Here is a 23,007-nt window from a genome sequence, read left to right as displayed (position 1 = left end):
TACTACTTTACCCAATAGCAAAATAATGTGGCATGGAGACTTGCAATGACATTTTCTAGAACAGGGGTTCTCAAACTGGGGGTTGGGACCCCTCAGCGGGTCGCGAGGTCATTACATGGGGTGGTCGCGAGCTGTCAGCCTCCACTCCAAACCCCGCTTGCCTCCAGCATTTATAATGGTGTTAAATTAAACACATTTTTAAATATATTTATTAGGGGGGGGTCGCACTCAGAGGCTTGCAATGTGAAAGGGGTCACAGGTAAAAAAAAGTTTGAGACCCACCATTCTAGAAGCTGGATGAAGGACTTGAGTATTGTGAATGTTTTTATTTGCTAAGTTATGAAATAGCGACATATTTAAAAAACCTACAAATAAAAACAAGCTTTAGTGGCCTGTTTTAAATCTTTATGTAGCTTAAAGGTAACTGGTGTTTCTTTTAAAACTTTGCTCCTGTGTAGTTGTTCAGCTGTAGACATTACTGTGTCTTTCTACTGCATGCTCCTAAGATGTTCCTCTGTTCGTGAAATAACCACCAATGGTGAATCCTGGTAATGTGGAGTTAGTTTGATATGGAGGCAGAAGTCCAACCTGTATAGAATACAAGCCCTTCTTTATTGTGAAAGAGAATTCCCATTATAGTTTTTAGCTGGATTTGAGTGAAACATTAAGAAAATAATGTCCAACACTTCAGAATGAAGCAGCTTCCAGTTACTACGCGTTCTTGAATATCTAGCCCTGTCATGTAGGTGCCTAAATGGGGGCTGCGAACTTTTGTGAAGATTTGGTCAGAACTCTAGGATAGTGTTTCTATAAGCTCAAAGGGGTGCTGTCGGCTATTAGCACTTTTGCTTAAAGATGTGATGAATTCCTATTAGAACATACATAGCAGAGTCAAGACACGTTTTCAAAAGGCTGGTATATTCCACCATGCAGCTTAAATGTCTATTTTCTGAAAGCTCACAGAAACCCAAAACTTAGTACAGACTGCTCAACACATCCTATGGCTACATCTGTCTCAAGAGTGAAGGATGTATAAAAGCATGTCTCTTCCTGCCTGTCTCCTATGGTAAAGCCTCCTCCCTCCTCTGGTTAGTAGTCAGAGGCTTTTAACTATGACTGGCATGTGGGTACTGGGTGAGAAGGAAGCTGTCCTTGCTTATTTCCCACAACTAGAGACCATAGCATAGATTCTTGGAATGCATGATCAGTTTAATATTGGGAGGGGTGGAGGAATGTAGCCTCTGCTTTTTGTTTCGTTTGCAGAGTTGACTATGTGTAAGTCCAGGCCGTGTCCATACCAGCACTCTTGTTGGTAAAACTTCTGTTGGTCCAGGGTGTGAAAAAACACCCCCCTGGCCAACAGCTTTTCACCGACAAAAGTGCTGGTGTGGACATAGCCTATGTTACATTATGAGCCTGGACTTGCACTTAATCAACTCTGCAGAAGAAACAGAGGCTCTCCCGTTGTTATAGCTACTGCTGCTCATTGGGGGTGGTTTAATTATGCTGCTGGGAGGGCTCTCTCCTGTCAGCATAGAGCAGCGACACATTGGACCTTACAGCTGTACCGGTACAGCTGTGCCACTGTAAGGTCTGTAGTGTAGACATAGTCTTAGAGAAGCTGTTCTAAGTTAAACTGCCATTGACTCCAAGGGCCCAGTCCATCAGCAGGGATAGACAAGCCATTCCATGCCACCTATGCCAGCAGCATGTATTGATTCAATTCCACTGGATGACTCCCCCTATCCTGCGGTGGTCCTGTGGCCAGCTAAAGAATCCAAAAGTTATAGTGTGGCATGAAGAAAGCTACCTTGCACACCAGGATCTGGGCCTAAAGGCTCAAATGGAATTATATGGGGCTGAAGTTGGAGCAGAATTTCTCTTCAACAGTTGAACCAGATCACAAAATGGGTGTACGCAAGAGAGCTTTAAATGACTGGGTAATGCTTTTTTTAATCTTTTGGAAAAATTTTTACTTCTACTGTATTTTCCTATTCTAAATGTCTGGAAAGATAACTCGCAACATTTTCTCTGCCTCAATTTGAAATCCAGTATAAAATAGTGTATATGAGAACCCTGTCAAGTGACTGACTGCATCTAGGTATATTACAGGCAGGCTGTTCCTAAAAACTGTCACTGCCTCTAAATCCTTGTCTTAACAGTCTTGAAATCCTAGTTCAGATGGAATTGTGCCCAACCACTAGTGTGTTTCGGGTACAGGCAAATATTTTTTTGTAATTGTAATTACAATTGGATCCTGGGCTCCAACTGTGAAGGGCTTGTACAATAATCCACTGTTCAATCAAGCTACTGAAAGTAGGTTTTTTGGATTGCATTTAACGTATGCATCATCCCAAAGAAACAAGGTAGATGTTATACCTGAGCAAGTACACAGAGAGAAAATTCAGGTCCCTTTTAAAAATCAGTAAGTTCATGTACCCAGATGAAGTGAAAGATGAAAGTATCAGAGAGAGGAGACAAGTATGTGGGCCATGATGACAGAGAATAGGAAAAACCAGAAGGCATGTCTTGTGGTCAGGAAGAGACAAGCTCCAAGGGAGTGAGAAATTCAGTGAAGAATATAGGATAAACAGGCAAGAAGAGGCCCATAGGAAATGCTGGGAGGGAAAGGACAATGATCACAGTTTAAAATTAGACTAAAAAAACACTAACTTGTAAAGTTTATTGCTTATGAATGGTGTTTGACGGTCCTAAAGTACATTTGCTGTTTATCCACAGAACGGCTATGAGGAGCAGCTGTGTAAACTTCTCAGCCAAAAAGCCTGAACCTTGAACTGGAAGATTAATTGGCAGGAATAAGAAGGTAGTTCATTCCCCTTCAAACCATAGCTTCTTGCTGGGATGCCGGTTCTGATAATGGCAACCTGTCTCCTAGGAACTCGATGATGATAATTTGGTTGATAATCATGGACAGATTGACAGAGTTGAATATATTCCTTTGATTATTACTCTTCACTAAACAGCTACAACTTCCTGCTGAACCAGCATCATAAAATATGCTAAATTTTTTCCCATTCGTCAGCTCCTTTCTGCCCCCTTCCAACATCAGTAGGTACTCCTTTTAGCATGTGATGATCAAAGATCCAGGACCCGTATTTAAGATATTTGAAATAGGGCTCCATTCTTTCTCCAGCTTTTTCCTTATTTCCCTTTGCTGTCTTCCCTCTCTCTTCTTCACTTAGCAGAGGTAAGGAAGGGAACACAACTAGTGGTCAGAGTACTAATGGAGAGTCAGGAGACTTTGGTTCTATTCTTGACTGCCAATGGCTTTGTGTGATTATGAGCACATTGACATTTTGTGCCTCACTGTAAAACAGGGCTAATAATGATTACCCCTCACATTTGTATGATGCTTTGAGATTCTCAGCTGAAAATTGCTCTTTAAGCACAATTATCCACTCCATCCAAAGGTCCCATTTAAAAAGATTAAAGTGTTTGAAGTTTGCAGAGCCATTAAGGTGGTGGTTAAAGCACTGAGAGGGTGTGTTTTAATAACAGGCCATTTTGAACAATGTGGTGCATTCCCAAGGAAAAGGAAGAAAAATGTTCTTGGGAGGTGTATAGTTTCATTTCTATTTCCAAAGAACTTTTGCCATAACCAACACTGGAAGAGACTCCAACTATTTATTTATTAAGCAAGTACGTGTAGTGCACTGCAGCTCTCCTTCCAAGATTCAACCTGAATGTGGACTCTAGTGCCAAAGCAACAGCTGCTGTGCACAGGCTTCACTACTGCTGAGATGATTCTCTTGACTTCCACAGTGGAAGCCATATTTGCAAGTCTATATTATAATGGCCATCTTTTGCCTTCTCTTCCTGTTACAATCTGACAGATGCTCAGTTTTTCAAAGATGTGCATATCCCTATTTGGATCTGCCTGTGTGGTGGAATTTGTTTGCCTAGCTTTGGTACATGCAGGTTCTTAAGAATTTGGGCCTATAACAGAGATTGCCAAAAACAAGGGGCACTTGTCTGTCCCTATTCACTACACGATTGGGGTAAGGAAGAAAAGCTACAGAGCAGTTCCCAGAAGTGAGCGAATAAGGTACAATGTCCTAGTCTGCCTTCAAGACAGGGCCAGATTAACCTTTTGTGGGTCTGGCACCAAACATATTTGTGGCCCCCCGTGGAGGCAGTGGAGCAGGGCAATGGGGAGGTCAGGCCCTGGAGCGAGGGGCCAGCCAGGGGTAATGGGGCATGGCATGGGGTTTGCCCAATGCGAGGGCACTATTTATAAACTGGCAGTTGCCAGATGCACAATGGCCTGCCTGGCCCTGGGCTGGCAGCATGCCCCTTCCTCTTGGGGGTGGGCCCATGCCATGTCACACAGCTCCCCAGCCCAACACTCCCCAACTCCCTATGGCCAGAGGGCCCCGGACCCACTATGCCCAGTGCCCCCCCAACCTGCCTACAAATGTACAATGCCCTGCACAACACCACCCCTGCCCACAGCCCCACCACAACTGCCCAGCACTGTCCTGCCCCCTGAACCCACACTCCCTAACGCGCACACACCTTCCTGACCCACTCCTCCCACCCCCTGCCTCCTGGCTGCATGCACCAGCCTGCTGGAAGGTGACTTTGCTGGGCTGAGCTGAGAGTACAGCCAAAGCTGGTCCTGGGGCCAGGAATTGCTCCATCCCTTTGGGAGTGGTGCAATCAGGCAGGCCAGGGACTGCCCTGGCTGGGCTTCCTCAAGATGCACTTGCCTGGAGGGGCCCAGCCAAGCCCCCCACATTGTCTTCCTGCCCCCCACCCTCCTTCCCTGGCTGAAACTGATCAAAGTGGTGCCTTGGGCTTAGTTCTCCCCTTTAGCCACCACCACCTGAGGGGTGGCTGCCCCAGGCTCTCCACTGAGAGATTGCACACAGGGCCGGCTTTAGGACATGTTGGGCCTGATTTGAAAGAGCTGCTGCCGAAATGCGGCTGAAGGCATCGGCAAATTCGGCAGCAGCTCAATCGGTTGCCACTGTTTCCGCTGACACTTCGGCGGAGGATGCAGGGCCCCTCTTCCGGCCGCTGAGGGGCCCGCTTAGGCACAGGGCCCGATTCCCAGGAATCGGTGGAATCGCCCTAACGCCAGCCCTGGTTGCACTCACTAGGTAGTAGTGGTGTAGATCTAGCCTCTCCAAATTGGGAGGCTGGACTGAGGGAGTCCTGGGGGTTAGGCAGTCGGAGGGGCTGGTTCTTCTCCCACCACCCTTGCTGAGGATGGATGGAGGGGAAGAGGAAAAGGGAAGGAGAGCACACACACACCCCTAAGAGCCTGTTCATGTTTTAGATACAATGAGCAGAGGCAATTTCTCCCGGTGAGGAGGAGGGGGAGACCCCGCCCTGGACAAAATTAAGTAGAAAAATTAAATGAAAACCAATCCTTGTTTCCACTGCTCATCCTTTAGCTTGAAGGTCTGGCTGCTCCCTTCTGCCGCCGCTGGCTGCTCCCCGGACCTGGTCCCCCCCTCGCCTCTGCCGCCGCTGGCTGCTGTCTCAGCCTCCAGCCCTGGCTGCTCCCCGGCGTGGCCCCCCGCCCCCGTGGAGCCGGCGGGAGGCAGGACGCACCGAGCAGCCGCCGCGGCCCGTCTGACAGAGGCTGAGCCGGGGCTGTCTGCTCCCGTCCCATCCCTCATACCCACAATGCACAGAGCGGAGCAGCCCGAGCCCCGTCCCCGCATTACAGGTAACTAACAACATGGCGAGCCGCGCCGGGCCGGCGCTCTGAGCATCCCCGCGCTGCGCACCGGGCCCGCGGGCCGCCAGCCGGGGGCAGGGCGGGGCAGGGAGCGGCTGCGCCTGCCTGGCCGCCGAGCCGAGCCGAGCCGCGCCGCGCCGCGCCGCGCCCGGGAGCCGAGGGCGGCAGCGCGATGGCAGTCTCCGAGCTCTACACAAAGGTAAGGACCGGGCTCCCCCCATGCGGCCGGGGAGGGGGCGGCGGGGAGAGAGCCCCCTGCCGCGGGCACCAGCCTCCCCATCCGCCCGGGGCTGGCGGGGGAATGAATGAATGAAAAGGGTGGCGGCCGGTCGGTCCCCGGAGGGCGGGTGCTGGGAAGCGAGGGAAGGGGCGAGCGGATCTCTGTCCCTTTCCTCCTGGCGCTCCCCCTCTCAGGGGCTCGCCGGGGGCAGCGATTGTCCTTCATGCAGCCCCGTGGCCAGCGCACCAGCGGCTCTGCAGCGCCAGGCGGCCAGGAAGTGACGGAGCCAGGGAGTGAACCTCGCTCATGATCCTTTCCAGCGGCATCTTTCCCACTTCGCCTGTGCCCCCTTTCTGACCTGAAAGTGAAAGGGCTCAGGAAGAGGGAGGGAGAGCATCGCTGTGTGTAGCACTGTGGACATTTCCTTATCATGTATACTGCCGCCTCTTCTAACCTTGTTCCTTCCCAATATGGATACACGTCTGTTTAAAAAGGGCTAATAGTCATAATCTCCATTGCATGTTTGCTCGAACACTTACCTTCTAATATATTTTCACTGGCTAAGGATGTCACACCGACTTGATTGTAATCAGATGGCTTTTGTTTTACTCCACATGCTAGCTAAAGAATTGCAGTTTAGGAGATACATGGATTTTCATCCTCTGTTTCTGTTCTTCCGTAGGGATATGGAGGCAGTGGACAGTTAGGTTATGCTAATGGAGTGAAGAGACAGAGATATAAACCTCCTGGATTTCACAGGAAGAGGCATTAGTCACCTTGATGCTCCATTGTCAATAAGCCAGGCTCTGAGATTCATACTGGTGATTTTTTAATGTAAATTCTGCTTATAGCCTTCCCATATCAGACATAGCACAAACCACATTAGAACAACCATTTCAGCATAGTTGAACAATCTATACTCTAGGTATGTGGCTGCGGTTATTTTTAAAATGACTTTTATTTATTATTTTACATTGGTCTCTGTTGTTCAGCTATCATGATCGTTTCTAAAAATATTATCCAATTCCTTAAAACCTTCTGCTGAAACATACGAGGTAGAAAGCCCTCTAGCATTAAAACCAAGGGTGCTGAAACCATTTGTGTAGTGGGAGTGCCGCTGATGGAAACCACGTATTGGTGTTTGTCATTACTACTTCAAGACGGGGGTGTGGCAGTACCCCTAGCTTCAGCACCACTGATTAAAATTAACTTTTTTGGTGACACTGCACATTTAGATTATATTGACTCTTGGATTTGATTCAGAATCTCTAGTGCCAGCAGTGAGGCAGTAGACTACTTTTTTTAGTAGGGTACACTAGTCAAGCAGACATCATCTCCTAATGTTTTTACGTCCTGTAATTTAGTATCTCATCAGTTCATGCAATGGAAAGATCAATGTGAAAGCAGTATGTAGATTTTGATGACAGGAAAGATTGCAAATTAAGGTCTGTTGAAATGGACATGTTATGTATTAGCAATAAATTAGACAGTGAGAGAGAGAGAGCGCATGTTAAAAAACAAAACCTGGTAAAATCTATGCTCCACAGTTTACTTTATTTAAGGGTGACCGGGACCATTGTAATCTAATCTGATCTGCAGAACACAGGCCATAGGATTTCACCAAGTGATTCCTGCATTAAGTCAATAACTTCTGGGTGAGCTAAATCATGTCTTTTTGAAAGATGCCCAATCTCAAATCTGGGGTCACTTTTGAACATATTTGATGATGATCAGTCTAGTTCTTTGCTTAAGGAGGGAGAATGAAATGGAATAGCACATTTGTTTTTTAGATGGGCTGAAATCTTTCACCTTGTTTCTGGTATTCACCCACAAACAGAGAGATAATGGGCATTGCTTTGAAGATAAATAGTCAGTACAAACCAAACTCTTCACACTCTTTGTAGCAGGGCTTGAAAATTTCACTAGACACCTATAAAAGGCTGATACAAAGGACTGAATGCCATATTATCCTGGGGCAACACCCTGATAGGAGGCTTAAGGTACATCTACACAGTAAATACCCATGGCTGGCCCAGGTCAGCTGACTCGGGCTCATGGGGCTTGGGCTGCAACGCTGTAAAATAGCTGTATAGACATTTGGGCTCAGGCTGGAGCCAGAGCTCTGTACCCCACAAGGGCTGAGGCTCCCAAAGTTCAGGCTCCAGCCCAACTCCTAACATCTACACAACAATTTTAGCCTCTCAGCCTGAACCCCGCAAGCCTGAGTCAGCTCAGCCACGGGTCTTTTATTCCAGTGTACACGTACCCTGAAAAGAGGAACATTGCCTTCTGCCTCTGGTTTGTAGGCGTCTAATAAATGTGAAGCCCTCTCAGGCTGATTAAAAGGGAAAATGTCTTTTTCCCCCTTCAAACTCACCTCAGTTTTCTCCATATATCTACTCTCCCATTCCCCAGTTTAAAATGTTTAGGTGTCCTCCTTAGCATAGCAGTAACAGATTAAAGTGGCATGGTTCTTGATTAATGAACATAAACAATGGATTTAAAACCACAGTAGGCAGAGGTGAAAAAGACCTAATAAAATAAAACAAGGACTGGGTATAATCCCCAGTAGAGGATTTAAAAAATAATAAACTAAAATCAGTCTCACTCCTGGAAAATATCCTTTATGCTGTGACTGCAAACTCTTCTTGCCGCCTTTAAAACCATATGCTTTCACATCTCTCCACTAGAGGTAAGCACATTCAGGACAGTCACTTGGGACAGTTCTTCAAGGTACACAGGGCTTCTAATGGGAATGAGACTTAACATAGATACAAAGGGACTTAGCATAGCTTCTGTATCTTGGGATAGGAATTACTTTAGGACTGGACCAAATATTAGGTAACTTATGTGGTGTCAGAGGTTCAGTAGTGCAGTGGAAGGATCATACTTGGTATTACAGATATGTATATTGAATATCAAAACCATGAAGTGTGGAGCTCCTTAGCTCAGTGTGTGGGCAAATTATTTTGAATTAATGAAGAGGTCCATTACTGCAGCAGCAAATGTCTCAGAGTCCTGAAGACTTTGACTTCTGTGAGACTCTATGTGAGGGTAAAAATGAGCCTACATGATTCACTTTGCAGGAACACATCCTTAGGCCTTTTGTAGACATACAGTTTGAGTGCTGGTTTTAAAGAAATCAATTAAAAAACGGTGTAGTTAAATTGGAGCCAGTGGGGCACCCCCCCAAGATTTACATATGTACCCCCACACACATAACAACCTAAGTAAAATTGTTAATATGGACTCAATCCGCAATAAGAATGGCCACACCAGGGGCTGTTATGATTTTAACTGAATTATCTCCTAAACTGATTTTGTTAAATTGAGGCTCGAGCCATGTATAGATTAGTTTAGATCAGTGGTTCCCAAACTTGTTCTGCTGCTTGTGCAGGGAAAGCCCCTGTGGGGCTGGGCCAGTTTGTTTCCCTGCCGCATCCGCAGGTTCGGCCGATCGGCGGCCAGTACGTCCCTCGGCCCACGCTGCTTCCAGCAGCTCCCATTGGCCCGGAGCAGTGAACCGCGGCCACTGGGAGCCGCAATCGTCCGAACCTGCGGACGTGGCAGGTAAACAAACTGGCCTGGGCCTACCAGGGGCTCTCCCTGCACAAACAGAGGAACAAGTTTGGGAACCACTGGTTTAGAGTGTAAAATACTTGAGCCATGAGAGAGGCCTGTCTTTTATGTGTTTTCTGTGAATTGTCACGCACACTTGTGGGCTTATAAAACAGTAATTTGATCTCCCTGGGGGACAAGAAGTAAATGTTCTATAGTAGGGTATTTTGAAAAAGCACAGTGAAGTCTTGAGACCTTACTATGGTACTCTGCTGTGAAAGGGACACTGTCAACTTGAAATTAGAATTGGAAAATGTATAGAGAAGGGCAACAAGAATGAATAGGGGTATGGAACAGCTTCCATATGAAGAGAGATTAAAAAGAGTGGGTCTCTTCAGCTTAGAAAAGTCAACTAACCCAAGATATTATAGAGATCTATAAAATCATGAATGCTGTGGAGAAAGTGAATGAGAAATTATTTACGCCATTACATAACACAAGAACCAGGGGTCACCCAATGAAATTAATAGGTAGCAGGCTTAAAACAACCATAAGAATGTACTTCCTCACACAATGCACAGTCAACCTTTGCAACTCATTGCCAAGCAGGGTGGATAAAAACCAATGACTTTTTAAAACAAATTGGGGTTTTTTATTTAAATCAGATTTATTTATTTATTTATTTATTTTTATATAAAATCCTTTTTGAGGGAAAAACTATCTAAAGATAGTTTTAATTAAGATACATTATAACTCAGATATCTCATCATGGAATAGGGATTATAAATTCTAATTCTATAGTATGAGACAATATATTCATGTAAATATTTAAGAAAAGTTTTGTAAATGAGTTCCAATAGTTCATGGATTAGGGACACAGTCTTATGGGTTTCCACAGGCTTCTGTATAGATTATTTAGGGTAATCTTCCTATCTACCCAATGGGACTCAGTGCTCAGTCTAGAAGATACCATCAGAGATGCTTAGTTTTGCAGTTCTCAAACTGTGGATTTGTGTCTCCAGAGATAACATGCTTGTTAACAGCAAAAATGTTTTTAAATAAATAAATAATATATAGAGGTGAGAAATAACAGACCTCAACTCTATTGTCCCTCTGCAAATTTGTGAACACAGAGTTAATCCCTTACCTCTCTCTAAAAGTGTAAAGTTTCAAAACATTCAATGAATAGAAGATTGTGGGGGGCGGAATAGATCTGGACAAGGAGAAGAAATCTGGAGATAAATGTGAGACGCGAGGGACATATGCTTGTTTTGTTAAAATATGATATGTTTGCTGCTGAAGAAAAAAATCCAGAATACTTAACGTTGTTGTTTTAGTTAAATAAAACAGTTTAAATGTCTGTCTGGTTATGTTCTCCTCCTAGTACAGCATGGCAAGAAAATCCTCCAAATATTAATGATTAACCTGTTGAATTGGAGATAGTTCACCTCCCAATGACTTCATAAATATCTGCTTCAGTTACCTTTGGTAAATGAAATAACCAAACAGTCATTCATTTTCTGATATAGCTGTAAAACTAATCTGAAAATTTTTCAAAATAAATCACTGTTTAAAAATATATAGTGTGTACCTTCTAAAAATGAAACCTACATCTATCTCTGAGTTGCGAAGAACATGTTTTCAGGTTATAACCACCAACAAGAGTGCACTTATATGACAGGCAGTGGGTAGCCGAGAGGGTTAGACGGAGATGAACAGAGAGTCTGTGAGTAAATGGAGAGAAAGACGGTGAGGCCAAGAGGGCAGCCAAAGGGGTGGAGGGAAACCAGAATGGAGAGAAACTGAGAGTGAGTGGACGGACAGACTTCGGTTGAGCAGGACAGCCAGATGTGCAGAAGAGGGTCTCTGGTTTAAAGCTGGCTAAGTCAGTGCATGTTTGATGTTGTGTTCTTGAGCATCCATTCCTGTTTGTTCCTGATCATTGGCTTCAGTTGTTTCCTATCTTTGATTCAAGTTGTCCCAGAGATCCGGAACAGGAGAACCAATGGTCCTTCAGATCCTGTGGGTCTGGTCTAATGTGTACACCCGTAGGCAAGCATCAGTGGAGTCAAGTCCATCTCTTCAGGAAGTCATGAGAGGTGCTTGAGGCTCAAAAACTGACTTGGGCATTAGATATTGGGAAAGATATTTGGGAAAAGGGGGACCTTAAACTAAAATAATAATTAATAATTAATAACAAGATAAGTTAATAGCCTGGGCATACAGAGATAGATGTAGATATATTTATTTAGAGCAGGGGACAGCAAACTGGAGCCCGCGGGCTGGATCTGGCCTGTCAGGGCTTTCAATCTGGCCCATGGCTGGAATCTAGTTCTGTTTGTTCCAATTTAAATAAAATCCCTGTTGTTGGTTTGTTTGTTTTTTGACAACCAGTTGTATTATTTTGGTTACCATTAAATAACCGTTTATCACGATGTAACATCTCCCTCTCCCCCCAGCTCTCACCTGTTAAGTAAATTATACCACCACTGTGGTGGACTATTAATAAATCTTGGTGGTTTTGGGATGGGGTGACCCATAGATGTATTTCAGATTATAACATAAACAACCCTTCTCTGAGTTCTGTTTACACTATTTTAATTTTTTCCCTTGATGCTGTGTGAAAGACCTGTTTCATTATTAGTCAGTAATTCATATTTCAAACAGTGTAGAGTTATCATTAGGAGAGAACTAGAAGGATTACATGAACTTTCTGTTTAAACTCATTTACAAGCCAGACAGCAAGGGGGATTCAGGTAGACACCTCCAGCCAAGACCACTAACTTGCATAAGCCTGATCATTTGGTGAAAGCAAAAGATAGCCAAGCCCTTGAAGTGCTTACTTGAGTAATACGATGAAAAGGGGATTTGAGAACCAACCTTCGAGGGAACTCTTAATTTTTGAAAGGTGTACAGAAAAACAGTGATTACACTGGTGAATGATATAGGGAAACCTGAGAGACAGACTAATATTCCCCTCAGTGGAGAGACTGGTATAGTAAGGCAAGGATATAAAAAAGAAACATGAAGAGTATTGCAGTGCTTGAAGTCAAGGAAGAGTGGGAAGAAGGATGACCGCTGCCTTGAAGAAAAGGCTGTCTGACAGGTAGGTTGCCCAAGGAACAGGGACGGTGAGAAAAGGACAAGTTGATCAGAAAGATTCTTATAAATGTCAGTCATTGCCCCTTCAGTGTAACAATGTCAATTGGACAGCTCTTGCCAAGTATAAGAAGAGAGATGTTATACATATCATCTTTTTTGTTTTAATTTTATATTTTATATTCTTAGTCTCACGTTACTACAACCCAGGTGGTTGTAGACTGTTGTTTGAGATGATCTATTACAGGGGTCGGCAACCTTTGGCACTCGGCTCACCAGAGTAAGCACCCTGGTGGGCCAGGCCGGTTTGTTTACCTGCCGTGTCCACAGGTTCGGCTGATCGCGACTCCCAGGCCAATGGGGGTGGTGGGAAGTGGTGGCCAGCACATCCCTCTGTCCGCACTGCTTCCCGCATCCCCCATGGACCTGGAGCGGCAAACCGCAGCCAGTGGGAGCCATGATCAGCCGGACCTGTGGATGCGGCAGGTAAACAAACTGGCCTGGTCTGCAAGGGTGCTTACCCTGGCGAGCTGCATGCCAAAGGTTGCCGACCCCTGATCTATACTGTATGATATTCCCAAAGAGGTGAAACCATCCTCAGACTCTAAAGAGTTGGTGAAGCAATGGAGTTTCTCCTGCTTGGGATTCTCAGTCAAAAGGGCATAGGTCAGGAGATCTTTCCCATAAAGTGTGGGCCCACTGATGCACAGGAAATTCCTGATGACCACAAAAAGAACAGAGTTTCAGGGTGTCATGTAGTAAGACTGACTATACAGCTAGAGTGAGTGTGAAATTGCGTGTAAATGCTGTTAAATGCACAAAGAAAAAGAAAAAAGTGTGGAGAGAATATTTTTCTTTGACTTTTTTCAGTTACGGTAGTCTTAAGGGTTACTTGTTACACTAGTGGATACAAAAATTGATTGGCGCTGTGGCTGTTTGAAAATGTTGTCTGTCTCTCTTTAACTCTTCATTGGGATGTTGGGAGGGACCAGTATTTTTTTATTCAAATTATGGAGATTGCAGATCAGCGAAGGGCGGTGGAGCAAAGTTCTACACTATTACATTTTAAGATATGCCAAAGCACAGTTCACCTGCAGAATGAGGACCGACACTTTCAGGCTTGGATCTCGTGCATGGCAACATGAAATACTGTTCTAGAGCATTGGAGAGGCCACCTCTAATATCTTGAAATAGGATGTAGTAACTATTATTTTCCTAAACTAAGCAAGTCTTACCAGACACCGTCTACCTTTTTTCCCCACTCATGCTGACTCTGGGCCATGTTTCTAAATTATCTCTTCATATTTTAGACTGTCAATGGCTCCTACTTCCCTGCAGAACAGACCATAGAAACAATTGTTTGCAAATTCATATCTGTTTGCAGCAAAGCTAGAATATTATGATGACACAAGTTATCATACTAAGTTATCGAATCTTATGGGGATAATTCAACTGTGCAAAGTTAAGCTTCCATTCATCTTGTGATCGCTTCTGTTGAAAAATCTACTTTGCTTATCCACATGTCGGTTTGTTTTTAGACACCGTGACCTGTATAGACATTACTATGTGCTTTTGTAGTTAACAAAACTTTGGATTTGTTTGAGTGACTGTAAAACAAGAAAATGATAACTTGTTAAGTGTGAATAATGTTTGATCTATGCCATGTTTTGTATTTCTGCACGTGAGATTTCAACGGCAATTTCTGCTTTAAAGCATTATCTTCCCTCTGGAGGCCCTATTTAGTTTAAAAACTGTTTCCTGGATACCATTGACAGGTGTGGGTTTTTTTGTTTTTTTTAGACGTTTAATGTGTACATGATTGTTGTTTTACTAGTGCAATCAGAAATCCATCAATGACATGGAAGTAGTATTCTGCTGTAAATGAATTGTGGAAATGTTGGTTCTTTGACATTTTACTTGTGGGGGGTGGCGGCATTTAAGGCATAATACACCTTACAAATAAAAGGATTCTCATTTTGGCTTTATCTAGACTCAGGGATAGCCCTGATTCAGCAGTTGGTTGCCAGAAATTGGTGTAGCTGCACTGGTACTGGCCCTTAAGGGTACATCTACGCTGAGATGAAAGATCTGTGTCATGTCTGCAGCTGGTCTGGATCAGCTGACTTGGGCTCAGGCTGCAGGGCTTAAAAATTGCAGTGTAGACATTCAGTCTCGGGCTGGAGCCCTGGCTCTGGCACCCTCCATCCTCGCAGGTTCTAGCTCAAGCCTGAACATCTTACACTGTGATTTTTCAGCTCTTCAGCCCGCGAGCCCAAGCAACTGACCCAGACCAGCCAGGGTTTTTTATTCCCTGTGTAGACATACCCTAAGAGTCAACAAGGGCAAGCTGGGTTTTACGTCAGTTGAGCTAATCAAGGTTTATGCTTGCTTGGAGTAGAGGGCAAGTGAGCACACTTTGTCGTGGATGTAGCACTCATCTGACCTCATCTCCATCATCAGAAAAAACATTTTCAGTGTTGGATGTCAGCATTGCCCCAGATGTTTTTAGAAATTTTCTTTCTGCCAAATTTGTGAATATCTATAAAACTGCACAAAAAATTAGTTTTTACATATGGAAATTCACAGAGCAGGTTCGAAATTGTCTTCTGCTCCTTTTTATTTTAAAGCTGAAATGAAGAGCTTACATTAGTAACTTTTTTTTGTCCCCCTTCTTCTACCTCTTATTTTATTTTTTTCATTTTTTGTATGATTGAGACACTTCCTTATCTGTACAGTTACTTGTGTACATCTTCACAATCGCCTAACAAAAAAAACTGGTTTTTTTTACGTTGGGGACTGTGGTTTTCAGAAAATTTGTGTTGTTTGTAACCACCCATGACCAGGTTATTAATAAAGGTGGAGAAGAAGATATTCCAAAATAGAACCTTTGTTTTCTCAGAGCATTTAGTATTGCCTTTTTGGGATTTCTCGTTTCTCTTGCCTCCCTTTCCAGAGTCTCCCACCTTTGAAGTAGCTAGTGCTGCTGCCTCAGGTCCAATCCAGTTTCTATTAAAGTAAATGAAAAGACTCCCATTTATTTCAGTGGAAGTTATATTGGGTCTTTCCGTAGATAGCTTCAGTTTTAGATCATGTGACTCTGCACACAGTGTTTGACCTTAAACTCTGCCAGCTTCTCCTTGGAGCTTCTCAGCTTTGGGTTTTGCAAGCAGTAACCCAAAATGCCTTCACTTCTAGTGGTATTTGGGAAACTGCATAGTAAAGGAAGTAACTTGTTTGTTTCAGTGCATATTTTGTTACCTGGCTCTTTTCATTGTGTGCACTGACCTCATTTGTCTTTGTGGAAAGAGGTGTCCTGATTTGCTTTGGGTCCAGAACTCTCTTTGCTTGTTGAAATTTCACCCTGTATTTACTATTTGTAAAAATAATTTCCCAAGATAAATAAAAATGTTTTTATGAATTTAAAACAGAAACATCAGGCCCATCTCCTGTATTGATAACTGCATGAGCAGACCTTGGTACTTCAAGAACCCCATGGTTTCAGTGGGGGTCAGTGCAGGCTCTGGGTCTGCCACTACAGTTGTCTGCGCAGGGGCAGGGACTTAGCTAAAATAAACAAAGATCCCTTGCAATGATTCCAACCCAAACACAACACTGTGCTAACCTGCTGAGACTATGAAAGTGAAAATGACTAGAAACTATCTAGCTTAGTATATTTTAATGGTTCAAGATAAGACAAATGTAAAATAGCAAACAAATAGCATAATAGTGAAAGGTGATTTGAAAATTTGCCCACTTTAAAAAAAAAAAAAGATAACATTTTGTTTGCTTTAAGCCTGGAGAAATTCCTTTAGCTGTCTAAATTAAAAAGACATTCATTTTGTTGCTATGAATCACTGTATGTTGTTTAGGAGCTTTCTAAAAATTAGACAACAACTAATTGTCCTCAGGGGGGAAAAAAAAAATTCTGACAGGGTTGTACTACTGAATAATAGAGTGGTGGTAGTCATTCATTTTGACATACAAATTGTGCAGTGTGCTTCTTGGAACAGGAAGAGAGAGATACTTAGTATTCAAGCTCGTTTCTGTGGAGGATCACTGCAGCTCTGAATAGGGAGGTTATTAGGGAGATTAAACATATACTATTGCTGTTGATTTAAGCAGATACATGTGTAAGATGGCAAGGTGTATTTTATTTTGTATTTGCTAAGCATATCTTATGTTCTTGTCTTCTTGCCAAAAATTAATTGCAAACAGAAAAGGAAATATTTAGCTTCATTTCTGCGTAAGAGACTGCTGTAATATTAAAATAGAAGTAATAAAAACATTATGGGTAAGTGTTATGCAAAATTCTGAGCAGTTGACTTTATTGCTGTTGGCTTCAAAATAAAGGCACGTAATATAGCATTACCTGTTGCATATCAATGTATGGTTATGCCCTAAACCAGTGTTTCCCAAACTTGGGATGCCGCTTGTGTAGGGAAAGCCCAATGGGAGCTGCTGGAAGCGGCGTGGGCAGAGGGATGTACTAGTTGCTGCTTCCAGCAGCTCCCATTGACCTGGAGCAGCAAACCGCAGCCAGTGGGAGCCGCGATTGGCCGGACCTGTGGACACGGCAGGTAAACACACCAGCCCGGCCCGCCAGGGGCTTTCCCTACAAAAGCAGCATCCCAAGTTTGGGAAACACTGCCCTAAACAATTAATTTATTATGCATTCTCTCTTGTAATCTTTTTCTATGGGTTGGATGTTACATTTGTGACCAATTAAACTGAAAAAGTCTCAGCTTTCTGTAAGCAACTTATATCTATTATATATGTCAGGACTTTGCCATTCTTGTTAATAGAAAATTTGAAGCCCTCCAAGCAAGATTTGTTAGTCTTTTTTATTAGTGTATGTGTAAGTATGAAGTTGTATCCTTGAAGACCAGAAAGAGTATTAAACCAAGACCTCTTAAGTCAGAACTGTTCGTTTTACCACGGAGTTTGTTCCAGGGAGGAAATGACAACATCCTGGGTAGGGCTCTGTGTGGTCTGGGAGGTAGCAATCGGTTTGTGAAAGCTTCTTCTCATTCCACAAATAGGCTTTGAGAGGATGTATTATGCAAGCCTAACGCAAACTGAAGAACTGTAGCATCATTGGAAGCTGCTTTTTTAAAGCAGCTCTATAGTGAAAAGGAAATTATTCATTGCTGCTTCAGACCTAATCTTGGGGGAGGGTAAATTTCCGTTGTCGCCTGTGGGGACTAAGCATGAAGCCCCTATTAATAATTGGTTTTGTTTATGTAATTCCTCATCCACAGTATTAAAAAATTTACCCTTTAATAGTATTATTGGAGTGCGGCAGTTCCCTTCCCCCCCAAGCATCACCAGAAATCCTTGCAAAATAATAATGTCTGTATATTTAGCTGTTCCAAGTTATTATATGTATTTCTGCTGCAGTGACTCTGTAATGCGCACCAGATGGGATTAGATAATTAGTATTTTTTTAGCTAGATAAATCAGAGCTTTTCTAGTTGACGAGTTACTGGGCCCTACACAAGTAAGTGTGAATAAGAGTCAGTACTGCTCCTTGTTAAGGGGTGAGGCATAGGGAAAGCAAATCGGGCAAACCTACCTGGTTTTCAGGGTCTCATCTGGAGGACTGCAAATCTCTAACAGTGGTCATGTCACTAATATCATCAGTCTCCAGGTATATCTCTAATGTGCCACTGAATCACTTGGCTATTAAAAATTACACACTGAACTGCTTATATCAAAGCAGTGGTTCACAGTATTAAAACAGTATTCCCATATGTGGTGGTCTGGTTCCTCAAATGTATTTCACCAGCTTTATGTGTTAGTGCAGTTGACTTCCACAGAAAGTCAAAGGTGACAGTACAATTGTATGTAGACAGCATGATTTTCCCTGTGTGTGTGAAATAGTGCATAACTGACAATAGTATCCTGTAAAGAAAAGACTACCCCACAGGGATGGCTATCCCATATGGCTGTTTGACCTTTTTTTTTTTTGTGGCCATGGTAGCTTCTTCAGTGGACTTAAGAGGTGCCAGTCATTTAATAACTGTTTTAAAGGGACAGTGATGGAACTTAGTTTAGTGTGTGTGCTCTTTTTAATTTTCAAAACCTAATGTTAATAGAACTGTTTGCATCCTTGCTTATGTCCTGAACACTGGAACCTAACAGGAACATAGGCATGTGTATAGGGAGTTCACTTTGAGAAGCAAAATCTCGCCAAGCAGGCGCTCTGGTTGATCCACCATTGGTGTAGTCAGGAGATGTATGTTTCTTACAGAAGTCATGGATTCTGTGGTGTGTTTTGTTCCCTCCCCTAACCCCTGACTTTTGGTGTCTTGGGACTCTTTCCCATGGGTGAATGGAGGTAACAGCAGTATTTGAACCTCGAAAGCTTCTGGAAATCAGGAACTCTCCTGATTAGTTAGTGATTTATCTTGTGTGTGTGTGCTTGGGAAGATCAGCCCATGAACTTCAGGACTTCTTTACTTTACTTTTTGTTGTTGTTTGCATGTTTGAAAAAAAATTGGAGGTTACCTCAGATCCAGTCCTGCGAACACTCACTATGGGACAGTGTTTGCTACTTACTGTGAGTAATCGCTTTACAAATTTTCTTTTTTTTAAATTTGGGATATCAGAGAATATCAGGGTTGGAAGGGACCTCAGAGGTCATCTAGTCCAATCCCCTGCTCAAAGCAGGACCAATCTGCAGATCCCTAAATGGCCCCCTCAAGGCTTGAACTCACAACCCTGGGCTTAGCAGGCCAATGCTCAAACCACTGAGCTTACAGTAGTAAGCAATATATCACTCTGTGTTTGTGGGATTGGACAACTTTTCTATCGCTTCTGCTGGTTTCACATTGGACCTGCACCCAATATGGAAGTTGGCATGTTTGGGTTCTTAGGGCTTGATCATATGCTCATTGAAGTTAATAGCAAAGCTCCCATTGACTTTAACAGTGCAGGATTGGGACCTTCATATATACTGTTGCTGTCACTGGGCTCAAGGCTGTGTGATCTCCAGCTATTTTAAAATACACCTTATTCTCAGGGTATTGTTTGACATTGCTTAGGCCCTTATCCTGCAAAGACTTAAACACATGCTTAACTTTATTCACTGCCTCAGTGGAAGTAATTACAGTGTGTAAAGTTAAGCATGTGTGTAAGAACCAGGGCCTTAATTTTGTATTTTGTTTCATTTTAGGGGGATAACTTTGCGGTCCCCATTCGCCTGGCATAATTTACATGGGAAACAAATGAAAATGTTTCCTTGATAAATCCTTAATGGTGAGTAGTATGTGTGTAAATACATTGCTGCTGCTGCCAGGAAGGGCTCTGACCAGGGCCGGCTCCAGACACCAGCCCAGCAAGCAGCTGCTTGGGGTGGCCAACGGTGAGGGGCGGCACATCTGGGTCTTTGTCAGCAATTTGGCAGCACTCCCTCACTCCCTCTTGGAGCAAAGGACCAGCCGCCGAAGACTGAAGCGGCAGCGGTAGAGCTGCAGATCGTGTTTGCGGCTTTTTTTGTTTTGTTTTGCTGCTTGGGGCGGCAAAAACCCTGGAGCCGGCCCTGGCTCTGACTATTTAAATGTATTTAATATTTATAGCAAAACCAGTTCATTTTGGAGTGTGGTGTCCGATTTTTCAGACAGCCCATTGAGTCAATCACATAATTAATGGGCTCAGCTACTATAACACAGACCACTCTTTGAATTGCACTCCGAGTGCAAGCAGCAGCCTGGTGTGGCACACACTGTCAATCAGGACTTTGTGAGACACTGAATGGCTCAATTACTTGCCAACACAAAAGCACTCAGAGCTTTTGAGCTGGTGATCTTGATGCATCTAGACACTACACGCTTGAGGCACAGGAGCAACCTGATACCTGGATTTTCTCTAAAGCCTTTCAATTGGAAAAATATTTAATCTTTGTGTGTTCTCATTTGACACCATCATTTAGTTTTATTGCTGTTTCTTCTCATATCTGTGTGAGAAAATCTGAAAATGAGACGATCAGAGATGTCCTGAGGCTCAAACAAGGCAGGTGACTGCTTAGGGTCCAGTAGTCAACAAGAGGAGTGGTTTTGTACTGTAATTGCACCAAATGGCTATCACACACACAAACATTAGGCCAGGTTTTCATATTGCCAGAGAGGTCTAAGGATTTGGCTCTACTGTATGCCTATGGACTGCAAATCCTAAACATGAATTCCTATCTGAGGACCCACACATCGTAAAGCTGGTCCTGGAGAGGATAAATTTGGCTAATTCCTAGGGGTAGGCAGGGCAGCTAGTAGGAGCTCCAGGAACATGCCATACGGTTGGCCAACGATGCAGGTTTTACATACTGGCCCAAATTAAACAGAGAAAGTTTAATCCAAGAGAAGTTCTGTGGGAATAGTAATCATGTCTGGTGCTTCGGCTACAGCTACAGCTCCTTCAAGTTTATCAGTGGAGGAAACAAGACAGTAACATAAGTCCAAAGAGCCATGTATCAATGAGAAAACGAGAGCGGTATCTAGTTGTTTAAATCAGGAGATTAGTAGTCAAGACTCCTCCTGAATTCTGTTCTCAGCTAACTTGCTGTGTGACCTTGGGCAAGTAATTTCATCTCTCTCTTTCTGTTTTTCCTATCTGTAAAATGGGTGCGGTAATATATATCTCAGGGGGATGTTCTGAGGCCTAATTAATGCTTCTAAAGTGCTTTGCTACCCTTGCGGGGAAAAGCACTACAGAGTTGTGTTGAAAACTGACGCCATCACTAACTACTGACATGCTATCTCCGCCTGCCAATGGTAGCAAGTGTTGGAAGGACTGAAGAACAAAAGGCAATGGTGTAAGAGTAGGGAAGCTCAAACTTTGCTTGGCTGTGGAGTTCATTGGTAACTTGAGGAGCTGAGGACAGCACTTGACTTGCATTTGCACCCCCCTTTTAATGTGGGCTGTGATCCATTATAGTTGCTTACAAGGTAGGAGCATAGTCTTCTCAGGCTGCCCCTCTTTACTAAAATCTACGTGGCCACATGTTGAATTGTATATACTTTTGGGTTGCAGGCCTTACATTGTACATTCCTTATATAGGCTTGAGAATGAGGGGAGAGATATGGACCAGAACAGGTCTAATCCAAGTGTAATTGCAATAATATATTCAAATGTGTTATCATCATGCTGTTTGGTAAAAATGTTTTTAATGAATTCTTTTCACACCTTCCTTATTTCTCCCAGGTTGCTTATCAAGTCCCTCACCTTCAGTTGGCTTTTAACCTCCCATGAAATGGTGACCTCAGCTATGGCTAGACGTACAGCTGACACATTAATTAATTGAGATGGAACAAAGACTGCCACAAATAATTAATAGGATAATTGGCTTATGGAGTTAGCTTAGTTATTGAGAGATGGGGAGATGAATGGCATAAACACAACTTGTACAATAAAGACTCTTCCAAACTACTTATTCTCCTGGCCTGTTGATGGCCGGATTACAAAATTAAATGCAAAGTGAAAACAATGCTACTGTATATCTCATACCTTGCTTTATTCTTCAGTGGAACAGGTGAGGGGAAATATGAGACTCTGTTCTGTATGCTATGTATAACCTGTATGCTCAAAAGGTCTGTTACACCCCCCCCCTCCACCCCTTCTGTCTCCTCTCCCTCTTTGAATACCTGTGAAGAAATTAGACAAAGGTTTCTAACCGTTAGAGGAGTGAAGTTCTGGAACAGCCTTCCAAGGGGAGTAGTGGGGGCAAAAGACATATCTGGCTTCAAGACTAAGCTTGATAAGTTTATGGAGGGGATAGTATGATGGGATAGCCTGATTTTGGCAACTAATTCATCTTTGATTATTAGCAGGTAAATATGCCCAATGGTCTGTGATGGGATGTTAGATGGGGTGGGATCTGAGTTACTACAGAGAATTCTTTCCTGGGTGCTGGCTGGTGAGTCTTGCCCACATGCTCAGGGTTTAACTGATCACCATATTTGGGGTCGGGAAGGAATTTTCCTCCCAGGAAGATTGGCAGAGGCCCTGGAGGTTTTTCGCAAAAAAGCGAGGACTGGCCTGTCTCCCAAGATCTGTGAGAGTGAGGGATCATCTTTAAGGATAGGTTGTAGATCTCTGATGATGCGATGGAGAGGTTTTAGTTGGGGGCTGTAGGTGATGGCTAGTGGCGTTCTGTTATTTTCTTTCACCCTTTGTGCTGCTGGAGAAATAAGCTAAAATATTGTGAATCACGTTAACAATGAGGGATTCATTGCCCCAGCATGGCTTGTCACATGTTATCCTTGCAGATTTTCATGGGTTATTAATGCGTAGCTTTAAAAGAAGATGATCTTAGTTGTTATGCTGCAAAGGAGAGAGAGAGAGAGAAGCTGTGGCTGGCCTAGGTGTTACTGCAGACCAAGTGCAAACAATGTGGAAATATTCTTCACTCAGACTAAATCTGTTTCGC

General features: G+C 43.5%; 1 protein-coding gene across 3 annotated transcripts in view; it reads left to right on the top strand.

The window, feature by feature from the left end:
• The first annotated feature begins 5,851 nt into the window (after positions 1–5,851).
• Positions 5,852–23,007, top strand: part of MYO5A (myosin VA) — a 191,132-nt gene continuing 173,976 nt past the window's right edge. For all 3 annotated transcript variants that reach the window (XM_039492800.1, XM_039492799.1, XM_039492798.1), the window contains exon 1: positions 5,852–5,909. In XM_039492800.1, coding sequence (XP_039348734.1) covers positions 5,883–5,909 — 27 coding nt within the window. In that variant the 5' untranslated portion in view covers positions 5,852–5,882. The remainder of the gene's footprint in view (positions 5,910–23,007) is intronic.

Source organism: Mauremys reevesii, linkage group 10, assembly GCF_016161935.1.
Source record: "Mauremys reevesii isolate NIE-2019 linkage group 10, ASM1616193v1, whole genome shotgun sequence".
Lineage (NCBI taxonomy): Eukaryota > Metazoa > Chordata > Testudines > Geoemydidae > Mauremys > Mauremys reevesii.
This window is presented reverse-complemented; position numbering and strand designations above follow the sequence as displayed.